Source organism: Hylaeus volcanicus, chromosome 3 (genome assembly GCF_026283585.1).
Source record: "Hylaeus volcanicus isolate JK05 chromosome 3, UHH_iyHylVolc1.0_haploid, whole genome shotgun sequence".
Classification (NCBI taxonomy): Eukaryota; Metazoa; Arthropoda; class Insecta; order Hymenoptera; family Colletidae; genus Hylaeus; species Hylaeus volcanicus.
Window position 1 is genome coordinate 29,218,721 of NC_071978.1, and position 13,948 is coordinate 29,232,668.

General features: G+C 43.9%; 1 protein-coding gene across 1 annotated transcript in view; it reads left to right on the plus strand.

Annotated features, from left to right (window-relative positions):
- LOC128873626 (uncharacterized) overlaps positions 1-13,948 on the plus strand; it is a 44,042-nt gene that overhangs the window by 26,003 nt on the left and 4,091 nt on the right. Inside the window, exons 5-6 of the mRNA XM_054117323.1 lie at positions 934-1,049; positions 12,910-13,000. Coding sequence (XP_053973298.1) covers positions 934-1,049; positions 12,910-13,000 — 207 coding nt within the window. The remainder of the gene's footprint in view (positions 1-933; positions 1,050-12,909; positions 13,001-13,948) is intronic.

A 13,948-nucleotide genomic window follows, 5' to 3' on the forward strand; every position in this document is an offset into this window, starting at 1 on the left:
TCAAAGGTGTAAACAGCAATTAATCGGAAGGTCGGTCGAAGTAACCGAAGGACAGACTGAATCTACTCGATTCGTATCTTTAATGGCAGCAAAACGTATCCAAAACATATCGCTCCCTCTTGGCGGTGTTTTCGATGTCAAGAACGCGAGGTAACAGCTGTTATGCACTCCGTACACAGAACTCTGTTTGCTCGAGGGCAACCGACAAAAAGGTTTTTCCCCCGGGAGCGACGTGTGTTTATTTAAGGGGAAGTTCCGCGAAGATGTCGGAACCACGATACGACCGAATCGTTCGATGGGTTTGTACCGTAGCAGATTGTAACCTCCTCTTCGAAAGTTTATCGGCAATTCTCATGAATTTCAGCGCAACACGTCGGTCTTGAATCCTACGGGAATCGTTCTCAAAGAAACTCGTAACGTGCCTCGATCGAAGAGGCCTTCTTTCGTTTTGTATCTTGTCTTTTCATCGCTTTACGCATCCACGCGTTTCACGGCTACACCGAGAAGGGTGGAAAAATGCAAATGATAGGAAAGGAGATTTCCACGGTGAAAGAACCAAGAACCGAGAAAGCAGCTTAAACTCGAAGTTGTAAAGTTCTTCGTTAATCCCGCGATGGCCGTGGCTTCTGTGGGCCTCTTCGCTTTCGCGAGAGGGCGAATCCCGTGCTGGGAAACGTGAAAGGAAAAATAGAAACTGTCTTCGCGGAGACGACATTATCGGAACAGAATGAACGCCACGCTTCCGGCGAGGTAGTTTATACTTTTAATTTTTTTGCTTTTCCAAAAAATAAAAAAAAAAATGAAAAGTCCTACCGAAATGATATTCGTGGATGCCATTCGTCTTGTCGCGGTACGGTCAAAAAGTTGCACGAAACAAGGGGACGGAAACGGCGACGGAATAAATTATCATGTTTTTTTCTGTTCTTTTTTCAGGAGATGGAAATGTCAGCTTCGAAGAGTTCGTGGAAATCGTGAGCAACATTGGCGCGAACGAAACCGCCCCCACTGATCAGGATCAGGAAGAGCAGGAGTTGAGGGACGCGTTTCGGGTACGTTTGCCTTTTATCTTTCCCTTTTGTTCCTCGACTCTTTACCCGTTTCAACGAAATCGCTAGCACGGAAAACCGTGTAAATACAATACAGTTCCATCTAGCCACTGTGTGCTGTTCATTCAACGATTTAACGATGCCACGATATCGTTCAAATTTCTGCCACGTTCTCTGTGCAGGTAATTTAGAACGGATCGGGGCATTTTCGTGGGACGAGTCACGAGTAATTATGTGCAACTTTAACGAAATGTCCATAAAGACAATCTAGTTAGATTCAGTAATCGGGAACCTAGGAAGACTTGTTAGGATATAGAATAATAACAATTAGACGATGATAACGGTATGATTTGAAGATAATAGAATATGTAAATAACGCCGAATCGGATTTTATTATTAATTCATCGATCGTATAAATTAAATGAATACAATAATAATATCGTGTTAAGCGAAGGATAACAAGACCTACCTTTCCCATGTTTCGATAATCGTTTGTATTTTCCAACATTGCAGATGAATAATACACGAATTATTTATAAATTGCGATTATCGTAATGGTGCTCGTACTGATTTTCGTAGCGAAAATCAGCGGTACAAATTAAATAATCAATGAGACAGAAAAACTTATAATTGTAATTTATTTTTGAACGAATATTACATTCTATATATTTCATTTTCGCGGCGAAATAAATTCAAAGAACATAAAATAAAAATTTAGTAAAATAAAAATTTGTTCAAGTAGAATATGCAGTTTTCTATCAGTTGATAGAGAATGGCAATCGACGATCACGATTGTTCGGATAAATGGTTGTGTTCGTCCGGGTATTGTTTCAGTGAAGCTTCACGCGCTATGTATACAATTTTCCAAATGCGGCCTAATGTAATTGCCACCCGAATCATTGGAACTCGGCCGTATCCGAATCTATTTATTTATGAATTACTTGATCACGATTCGATTCAGACGTATTTTGTGTTTCGCGCTACGAGTGGAATCCAAGCCCGAGTGTTTCTACGGTCTCCCGTGTTAAAATTTTCGGTACACGTCCGCCCGAGCGAAATATAAAGCCTCGATGACGGTGGCGTGCATTTCTATGCGCATATATAACTTAGTGTCCGTACGTGAGAAATAGCGATCCTTTAAGGAAAACAAATCTTGCCAAGCAGGAAGCTTTAGATTTCAGACGTCGCCGGATACACACGCACGTGGTTTGGGAACATACTCGTTTTCGTCTTCTTAACGCAAAATAACGTCAACCTTGTTGCCATGCACTGATAATAAGTAGGTGTCCGCTTGACTTTATCAAGCCGCAAACTCGAAGAGCGATTGAACCAAGAGAAGTACTTTTCTAGGAAGTGGTAATTCTATGCTTGATCTACTTTAAAATACGTGTAATAGTTTCTTTGTATGCTGACTTCTTACCGTTAACCGCCTTACCAACGAGATTAACAACTTGTTCGTCGAAGCTTATCCCGTCGAGTCAAACGGATTCGCGTGGTATTTCAATCAGTGCGATGTAGTCAAAACGTGTTAGTCAATCGCGTCATCAAGAACACCGATAGTTGCTCTTTTGTTTAAGACGAACGCTGATACGATTCCTCGATTCGCGTTGAACTGGTTCGCCTACCGCACCAGGTCCGCGGCTGAATGCGAACGTTAATAATAATTGTCAGATAACGAGCACCGAAGAACAGATTTCGTTCTACGATACAGAGCTTTGCATACACTGAGCGTTTACGAAGCATCTACAAAGGAATCGCGTCCGCATCGTTCTGTGTTCTGACAAATTCCAATTAATTCGCGTACGCGGCTCACAAATTTCACTGACGAGCAGGCGGTGGTTTGCCTTTGTCGAATCAAAGATATGCAAACGCCTGCCATTTTTGAAATACCATCCTTGGAGAGAAGGAATCCATTAGTGTTCGGCATTGTTCGATCGTTAGCAACAATCGTTAATCGAAATAATCGTTAAGCAAACAACACATTCGAACTCGAGTCCTGAACCTGCAAACTCGGTTGCCCCTGTTTCGGAGTAATTCTGAATTATGGAATCGACGAAGACTTTTTCTTGCGGGACCTATTCCGAGAATTCCGTGCGCGAAAGCTAGGCGAGCCACTTACCCGTGCATACTACTCGAAACGAAATCTTGTCTCTACGTAAATATTTTACCGTTTCCTTCTACTTTTTCCTATTCCGTTCTCGAGATGTTTTTCCGGCGTAGGTTTCATTCGTCGGAATATTAGATGTTATCGGCATAGTCATCGTCGTTCAGGTTATACGTAATTCGTCCGACCTCGATTATGAATGAATGTGGCGCGCGTACAAATTATCGGAAATCGGGACACTGAAACGAGTGTAAAGAAAACTTCAAAGCCTGCGAGAAACCGTGGTCGGAATCGAAGTGTGTGGAATCGCAACTTGTCGAAGCGCGTCCGCTCTTCTCGGTGTCTCATCGAGGCGGTTTAAAGTAGTCGTTGCACGCGCTATGAAAGACCGAGGCTGCATCGCTGAAGAGCTCGCGGTTCCTATGGAGACCGTCGATAACGAACGGAGACTCGATCGTTGTCCATTTCAAAGTTCTAATTGATAAATTGAAGTCCGAACGAGTTTCCCGACCGACCAAGGCTCTCCCAGCCTTTGTGTAACACGGAGATGGTCTCAAAGCGCCGAGACCCGTACACGGAGCAATTTAAAATTCCCTTGAATCTAAGTTTTCTCGTTTGTCCCGTCTAGTTCGAGTCAACTGTAGTCTTCGGCAAAACGAGCGTATCCTCGTCGATTTCGTAAAGGGGGCTGCATTTCGAGGCGTCGGCGTCGTCGAAAACGATGACGAGGCGGGTGTATTTCTCGTGTTTCTCGGATTTCCGCAATTTTTCCTCCCGAGCCAGTGGAGCGTTATAGATAAAGAAGAACGTATCTGCGTAGAGTTCCGATTAAGGGAGATCCTTGATCTTAATTTAAGAAGCAATTCAAAGAGAGCGAGCGTCAAATTTACACTAACGAGCGATAAAAAGTTTCGCTTTAAAAAATTTTAAATCTTAAATGTTCGTCCGTTTCTTCTGTTAGATCGGGTCCTCGAATTCCTTCTGCCTTGGTCCCTATGAAAGTATAGTGCACCACTGTCCAGAGTTTTATGATAACTTCGTGGGACAACGAAAATACTTGGCGAGTTCGCTGAAACTGGAAAGTGGTCGATATCAAAGAAATACTTGCGTTCCAACGAACATCTGGAACTTCTTATCCAGGAAGGAACGCGATTTCGGGTTCCCAGGAATGCAAAATCGACGACATTTACCGCGGGATCCACTTTGAATTTTTCGGTCGTTGCCCGTTCTTTCTACCGCCGAGAAACTCCGAGTCGCGCATTCGAAGAGAAAAGCGGCAACGAGAAATGGGACGAGGAAGAAAGTTCCGTTCGGCATAGCGCGTGACGTAATCAAAGCGAGATCGGACCAATGGAACCGTGTTAGTTTTTGCAAATTCGCGTTTAAGGGTTTCCATCGTGCTCGCCTCGTTTGCATTTACACGATCGAAAAAGCATACGCGACACCTGGACTTGCTACAGCAGATTTCCAAAGCCTTAGACGTGCGACAAGCATGTACGAGGATAAGCTGAAAAGTAATGCACACATGCAAAAGGTACATTAAAGTATAATTCTTAAATTTTAAAATCACATATTTATTTTTCAACATAGTCACCGTTAAGACTAACACATTTCTCCTAACGAGTAACAAGGTTTTTCATTCCGATTTTTTTCAAATTTTTTTCATTTAAACCTAAATTAAAGTACATCTAAAACTGACTAATGGTCCAGGTGGTATTACTATGCAAAAAATACTTTTGTTGCATTCCTTAGATGACGTTAGAGTGCTCCTTAACGATCGTTTTCGGTTTATCTCGAGCGACACGGGACACGAAGAATTCTGTCCAGCGATCTGTCGGATCGCGCTGCAGGAATTTCACGAGTTTTCTAGCTGCGTCGCTTAACGCTTCGTTGCTCCGAGTTGGACCAAGCTTATCTTGAGTGACAATGAGAGAGAATCTGCGTAAATGTAACGACCTACTTCTATTACATATGCATATGAAAATCCACGATTTAGCCGGAGACCGGGTGGTAACAAGCGAGGCTTGAGGGACGTCGGGGTAATTAAAAGTCGTTTAAAAAGGATTTCTTCCTCGTGTTTCGAGCCAAACCACGACTACGAAAGTTTTCTGCTGATCGGAGTAAGCATTGGTTGCTTTTCGAAAAGGAAGCTGATAAGGTTTACGCGAACGTAAATAAATTACTTTCGGGATCTTAAAAGCGAGTAAAAATATGATGAAGGGTTGACGTCGCGTTTTCGAGACCATTTTCGATCAAGTTTGTATCCGATACTAAAGCAAAGCACAAAGAGATTCAAGAGTTGAGGTAGTATACGTACCTTGAATCCCCAACTAAAGGACGTTTTACCTTCGCTACGCGAGCAATCTACGCCAAGTTTCGTATAAATGGTGGTACTCTAGTTACCGCCAAATCTTTCTTTTACGCTTAGAATCGAACGGAAACGAAACCAAGGGGAAAGTACTGGTTTCGCGTAAAAGCGTACCTCCATTAGACCTTCGATAACGTAACTCGGCGAGACAGTAACGCGATTCAATTTCTCGAGCATATCAGTTCGCTTCTCCCCAGGCGCCGCCGGTATCGGACTCTACACGGTATCCGTGTCGACTGAATAAATGCGTTGAATCGTTCGTAAACAGCGTTTCGTAAGAATCTCCGGCAATCCAGAGATAGAATAAAAGAAGATGAAAACGAAAAATGAAAAAACTCCTTCGAGTATGATAAAATAACGATCGGTTTTACGTATTACACTTTTTGAGATACCTGCCTGGGGTGCCCTGCAATCGTACGCCCTGCACAATTCGTACTTTTTACTCAACGCGAATGCACACTCACCGTATATATTTCATCGTGATTTATTTTTCCTGGAAAACTGAATTCGCTCGTCAGAAAATCAGTACTATTCGTTACGACGAAAACTCCTCTAACGAACGGTTGATCGACTATCGTTTTTTTTCCTTCCCTCGACATCGACGCGCTCGAGTTCTACAAGTCGATAATATGCTTTCGACACGCGATCGTACCTATTCGTCCTCATTTCCACCGCAACGATAATGTAACACCCACGCGCAGTTATCGTACATATTAGTTAGTCGAACGAGCTTAGCCACCTCGGTACGCGTTCCATCGAACTAACTTCGCCCTCGTGGCCGCTTTGGAGGCTGCTTCTTGTCCGTTCGCCACGCGTTCCTCGTTCCTCGTCCCTCGTCAAAGGATTCTAATTTCCGCGTTTCGAGCATTTCGACGTACTCTGACCGTACAACTTCTCAAAATACACGATGCAATCTGTGCTTCTTGCCACGATCACGCGACCGATTTCTCATCACGGGTGTCGCTCGTTTAACGCGATTACGCGGTGGTCGCGTTCGGAACGCTTCGTTTCCACGATGCATTCTCCGCGCGATGAAAAAGCTTCGACCGACGCGGCGGAGACACGCGGTTAAAGTAAACTCTCTCGTTGCTTCAATTTCCGACAACAATACATTCCGAGGGATAAATTGTTTGCGACAATATACGAAAAATTCCACGATGGAGCGAGTAGACTATTCTTCGTGAGCGAAGTGTTAGTTTTACTCTCTGTTTGCGGAACACCGTCCGGAAATGGAATTCAAAATTTTGGTCAGTTACAACAAAAGTCCTCCGATACTTGCACGACTTTTTATGGCGCTATATTCTGCCTTTTGTTTCGAAATATCTTACGTTAGTAAGGCTCGTACACTATGCGCATCAATCTGTACGTCAAAGAATGCTTTCTCTTTCAAGTCGATGTTGGAGAAGTGGCTTCCATCAAGATTGCCACTTTTTTTTTAATCATCACCGCATGGAGCCCGCCCGCAATAGATTGTCGTGTCCGAAAAATGGGATGCTCTGTACCCCATTATCTTGTCTATTACAGCAAAGTTCGAGCGCGAGTACGCACCACTTTATATGCATAGAGCGAGCGTTTGTGCGGCTTCGGATGCGCGAAAAAGAAAGAGCGGGAACGGCGGCGAGTTTCGTGAGAACGCGGGGGCATAGCGGAGAACCGTGTCGCAAAGGAAACGTGTCAAACCATTGTGCCACAATACATTCTAATGACCGTAGCTTCGCAGCCCTCCACAAGGACTTCTACCCTCCGCCCGCTTTTGCACTCCATTCTTCTTCCACGACGTCGACCGCCTACAGTGTAGGCCCTACACTTTTCCAGTCATTCCACCGCTTTTGTTGACTGCCCCTGTCTTTACACCACCTGGTCCACTCGCTAACGCCATCTCCCTCACCTCGTCGCATTTATACTATTTCCTGGAAAGTTCCTCGATATTATCGAGAAAATCTCTACCGTCTTTTTTGCCGATCATCTCTCATCCATATATTCATCGAAATCCGCGAATGGGAACCTTGCTCGAGGTATCAATTTAGCCGTCGTCTTTCGTTTGTTCGGAGATTCGTTGCATATTAATTGGGCGATCCGCCTCGAATCATTCGTTCTTCCCTCGGTTAACGATGCTTGCATTACCATCGTTGCACGTAGTCAATTTGTCAGCTGAGCAAACTCTTCCCGTCGGTATTATTCGAATCGTTATCGAGCATTCGGTCGCAGCAGGGATATCATTCTCATCTTTCATCGACGAATCCTCGATACGAGCGACTTCTATCGTTGCGTGCGCTTTTTCTCCGATGCCTTTCTATTAACCGACTCTTCCTATCGTTCTTCTTTTCATTTTCAAAGCCATTACGCGGGTGCGCGCTGACGCACTCCACTGCTCCGTCGTTTCTAGACACTTTTGTCGCTCCATTTCACGTTTTTCCTTTCATCGAAAGTATTTCCTGCTGTATTCTGAAATGATTGCCTCGTACACTGGGATGGCCCTTAGACAAGGAAAGTAAAAAAATCGTCTAAAGAATATTATCGTTTCATTAACAAGAATTCGTGTCAGATTTGAGTTAATGCTGTCCTATGTGTATCCTCTCACATCCTTGGGATCACCTCCTGGCAGATGGCCCACTTTCAGGAGTTACCACTTGGTAACTTCCCTGTAGCGAAGTGGGCCTACCACAAAGGCATACCAATCATGCCATACCGTGGTATTGCGACCCAAGGCGAGGGACTACTCGCCTACGCTTACATGTGACATGGTCAAACCTAAACAACCTCGAGTAGAAAAATATGTAACGGTCCGTTTACCTTCAGGAGTTATTTCTATCGACTACCATTTTTTTCCTCTCGGAAAGAATCCGAAGATCGTGGCTAGAGGAACAGAATTCAAACGAAGATTCCAAATAAAAGTAATCGATGGGAAACGAAAAATCTGTGAAATAACACGGTCGATAACGATCGACCGGTCGAGCAAGCTTTCACGGGCGGAGACAAGGCGTCATAAGCTCAATATCCGTTATATTTGGCGACATTGTGATCCTCGCCGAGCGAGCACTCGCGTCGAAAGTTTCACCTCGATCCCTTTAAATCGCCTGACGTGCGCTTAAAGAGTTTAACGGGTCGGCATTCGGGTCAGACGCGACGTATCGCAGTTACCGAGTCGATATTTTAATCTCCGCGGGCTGGCTGGCGCGCCGGCAGCCGGATCGTGGCCGAGCACCGTTGAAAAAAAAAGCGAAAAACGCGGGAAAAAAGGGAGGAAAACGAACGACCGAGGGCATCAGCGATGGAAATCGAGGAAAATCTTTCGGAGACGGGGACGGAACGGTGAAAGATATAGTGGAATGCTGGTAGCGTTTATTACGTTTGTGAGAGAAAGACGGATGAAGACGGAAGAGGGACTACGAAAAAAGTACAATAACAATCGTTGCATTGGTAGAGACTACTATGCCTCTGCAGTAAATAAAATAACATACCTTGATCGAACACCTGCGTTTTAAAGAAAAGAAAGCTTGGAAATTGCTCGATATTATGTCAGCGAAACAAGAAGTTTAGTCCTCTTCAACTTTTCTGCTTACGTTCGTCCTTTTTCGATATAAAACCGTATGAGGACGCATTTCTTATCACGATACGGGTACTCGCGCATCATTTATCATTCATGAAACAGTAAAACGTTTAAATAGCGTAGGAATCCCAGGACAGTATGTACAAGGGTAGAGTAGGAAGTTTATTCTTTCATGTAGAACATGCTGCGTTGTTCTTCTCCGAGTATTATCACTGCATATATTCTTCGAGCGTGTACAAAAGCTACCAACGGAAAACTATAAATGTTAAAAATACGACCACAATTCGCAAGGCTGCGCGGAATTGTATGCCCGATGTGAACATGCCGAGATAATTAAGAGCACATTCAGAAGTTGGACAGCGCTACAGTCGCTCTATAATACGCTATAATTGTTGTAGTTTGCTGGAAAGGAATGCACGTATTAGCTGGTTTCCTATAATCTTTTGTGCGCAACGACAGCGCGTCTTACTTCTCACCGCGATTCATACGATGCACCTATTTTGACTAGCTCTTACAGAACGTTAATCCGCTTAAATTTAAGCACACCTCTTGCCTTGAAGAATCTATCAACATTCCAAGTAATTTGCATAATTTTGTATTCTCTTCAAAGTTTAGTCGCGCTTTGCGAATAAATTATTTTCTATTACGGCCGAAGGGACCGTAAAAGTACCGAGGTACGAATACTTTCATACCACTCCGACGAATCGTACAATTTTATGTCTGGCTTATCGTATACGGAAGAGAATAGTAAGCAGAATAATGAGAGTAAAGCACGAGGGAAGAATTCCACGATTCAGAACGCGAACTGGGAGTTAAAGAAATAATACAGTAGTAAACGGCCGGATTGAAAATTCAGGACGTGTCTCTGGAGTAGAGGAGCGCAAATACGGTGGGTCAGCGTGCCCTTAGGCCAACTGAAAGGAACGAACGGATCGAATGTGAACGAGAAAGTGTGTGAAAGATTGTATGTTGAAGGATTCACGGCGAAGCTAATCGAAGACATTTTGATTACTTCTCGGTCCCCCTAATGTTTATTACCAAACAGTTGCATCTGTTCGTAGACAAATAGGCGCAACGGAAAGATAACGTAACCAATTATGCGAAATGTTTATTTTCACGAATTTAAACGGTTCGATACCGTAAACCGACTGCAGAGATTTCGCGAGGTTGGGGTAATTACGAAACTCTGTGCTGTATGTACATTACAAATTACAAATACTGTTACTCCACAACTCTCCGTTCCCTCGTGAAATGTATTTAATCGCTTCTCGTTATTCGTTCTCGTTCATTGCTTCGTATACCGTGTTGTTTTCCGATCGTTTTTTAACGATCAATACGCTATCTCGCGTGCGCACGTGCTGGCTCTTCTCGTTTGGGGATCGTCAATCTTGAATGATCCTTAGTTATTAAACGAGCGAAACTCTTAGAAACGCTTAGGTAATACTTACCTGATATTACATAATTTTGATCGAAACCATTTACTCGTATTATGGTGCTGACGTTCTATTTTTGTTCTCTTATCTTCTACAATAACCATGCTATAAAAGGTCATTCTAGAAACTAGGTCGAACTGTAACAGCATTTTTTAAACGAAGATACAAGTTCGGTAGAAGGAAAAGTTGAACAACTCGGTAGGCGCGTGCTCCTTCCGGTACGCAGATGCGCGTGTTATCTTTAATGGAAACAGTGCGTGGACTTTCTTCGTTAATCCAAGTACGGAACCATTACACGATATTGTCGCTGCACGACGCTGTCGCAGATCACGGATCGCGAATCGATTCCCCTTGCGGAGCCCAGGATTCCACGATTCTCCTATTATACATAGTTTAATGATTACGTTTTCCTGTTTCTTCGCTCGGTGGAAATCGGTGGCCCAGCTCTGTTTCCGGGAGCAAGAGACGGAGGAGCGAAGGAAATGGGAAAAAGAGACTCCAGAAAAGTCGCAGTAAAAATTCCGCTAGACGCGTTTCGACACGACAATCCCAGACGCCCACCATCTCAGCGTATTCTGAGCTGAGTGTAGGAAATCGCAATCAGGCAACCATTAAAGCAATTACCAAATCATTTAGCTCCCTAACTATTCCATTGTTTCGTTGAGCGTATCCCCTTGCGTGAACGCCGAGTGGACAACACGAGCGTCATAATTAACACAATTGTCCGCATATTCGAAACGAACTCGGTTCTTCAAGCGTTTTGCGACGGCGCAAACATAGTTCGCCAACCGATGAATTTCTTCGTATCGATAATTACCGTTCGAAACGTGCATGGCTCGAGAAATAGTCAATTAAATTTACTCCGTAAAGGTTAAGGATGATTAATTGCTTACACGCTTCGGCACGTCTATTAGCGACGCCCTTTTTAAACGATGCCATGGCCGCGCGAAGACGGATAATGGGACAGAGTCCGTGGCTGCTCGAAGTTCGGAGTAATTTTCCTACCTATGGTGGAATTTTTTACTTCCAATTCAAGAATCCGAATTAAACCCTCGAAGAAACAGGACAGTGAAAGATTAAACAACTATCAGGTATCCGATAAGCCATTCGCAAATCCGACCATGCCTTTCGCAATCTTTGATCCGAGCTCTCAGCGTGCTTCTTCTCCATTCCGCTGCTCATTCGTCTCACAGAAATGCAAGTCGTGAAATAAAACACGACCCCTTTCTCATGGCTGCCGTCTTTTCGGTTATCGTGGCTGATAACGGACGATACTCGTCGTGTGGTTTATCGTGTCTACACTAATACAAGAGGAATCGATGGATTCTCTCGCGGAAAACGAACGGAAGAAAAATCGGTACATTTTACAAAAACGAAAAGCCCAACCGAGAGCGTACAATAGAAAACGCGACGAACAATTCCAGGCGATTTGTTGGCTCAATTGCTCCTGCTCGCATCCTTCTTCGCGCGGCCTTTCATCTCTGTGAGAGGGATGTGTGTGCATTCTTTTGTAGTTTTGTATCTTATTTGAAACTTCCTCGGAAAATCAGAAGATCTCAAACAAAAGTTTTCGAAACGTGAAATGAGACCTACGTAAAGTTGAAAGTATGAACCGCGTGAAATAAAACACGCGCGAGCAAGTGATTTTCTGAGAAACGGTTCGGTACATCCGTTTGCTTCCTAAACTAAGCGTTCCGCGCATCAACAAGGAGTCCGTTCCAAATGAACAAGCGGACAATTGCGAACAGATATTGGACAAGATTCCTTGCAACGTCCCTTGGTTTCTCTAGCCCTGACAATCCCATTAATTTGGACGTAACCAACAAGCAGCATCGAGAAGGAGGATAGCAACCGTTGTTGCATCAAGCCAGACCATCCGAATGAGTCAAAGCTCGCGGAGAGCGTTCCCCAGAGCGGCATCAATTCCAATTCTATTTTCTGCGAAAGTCCAACCGTTTCGAGGCAAACAGCGCGGGGCGATAAATAATAGACGCGAGCGTCGTTATTATTCCCGCGGTGGCATTTTTTCGCAGGCCTCGGTTACCACGTCGCCGCGATAATCGACTTCTTCAAAGAGAGCCCGCTCTTTTCCGAACCTCGAAAGAAAGAGTCTTCTGCTATTTTCTCCGCACGGACGTTCCATTTACCTCGAAATAAAAGAATCTATTTCGCCGATGATTTGTGCTCGTGCGGCTCGTGACCCTCTTTCTATTAAGGCAGGGCTCGGATTTTTTGCGCGAAAAGATAAGTCACTCTCGGATTCGTGAGCTTTGTTATCAAATTATCACACGAGATTCGAACCTAACATCGCGACCTACCGACGTCCAAAAAGTATGTACGTATGTACGATGTTAAGGTTGTAGAAGATACAATTAAACCGCTTTTCTCCGTTTTTGGTATGCTTTCAGGTGTTCGACAAACACAATCGCGGTTACATTACCGCATCCGATCTCAGAGCTGTGCTACAATGTCTCGGGGAGGACCTCTCCGAAGAGGAAAGTACGTATTGAAATACAAGTATTTTTACGTTCTTCGTTTTTAGTCGTAAACAGAACATACAACAATATTTTTGAAATACGATGTTATTTGAAACGATTCGTTGAGCAAACGTTTGGTTTCATTTATTTGTATATTCTACTCGATTACGGGTAGGATTTGTTATTTAAAAAAATGGAAATATAGCGCGTACACAAACGCGTAGCAAATACGAGAGTGAATATGAATCGTGAACTGCGAGGAAAATATTTAGAGATGACAGTTCGGAAGATATTAGAGCGAACCAAAAGTTCGTGCGTTATTTACGTTGCTTCAGTTTCTGCAATTTTTTGAAGTCATTGATTTTTTCATTGATTTACTTTATATGCAAGTATCATCGTGTTCCCTACACTGAAACAAATATATGTTGACTTTCTATGGACGAATATGCACGCCCTTCGTAGTCAAAAGGTTATCGTCAACCCTTCCTCTTTTGAACCATCGTGCGCAAAACTTTGTTCCTAACCTTTGCGTCGGTCGTATATCTGTTTCACTGCCTTGCGTCGAGATAAATTTCACTTACACGGTGGGATCGTTTTCCTGTTTCAATTTCGCGCGAAGCATCGGCTTAACTATACTTGACTCCGCAAAGTAACGAGAGTTTTTTTTCGCTTCGATAAGCCGGTCGGATGAGCCGCGTAATGAAGTTAACCCGCTCGAACGAGCTGGTAAAATAACGTCAGGTATGCAAAACAACAACGAAATCTTCTTGAAACTTCCATCGTCGGCGATCACGGAGAGAGCGCCCGTGTAAATTTGCCAGAGTTGCGTTAATAGCAATTGCGTATGAGCACGCGATACATACCCTCTCCTGCGAGACGGTAAATTGAGTACCCTGTATTGAACTCCGTTTACAGTGACCCACGCAATAATACGTTGATACACGGGGACGAGACTACTAATTGACCAGAA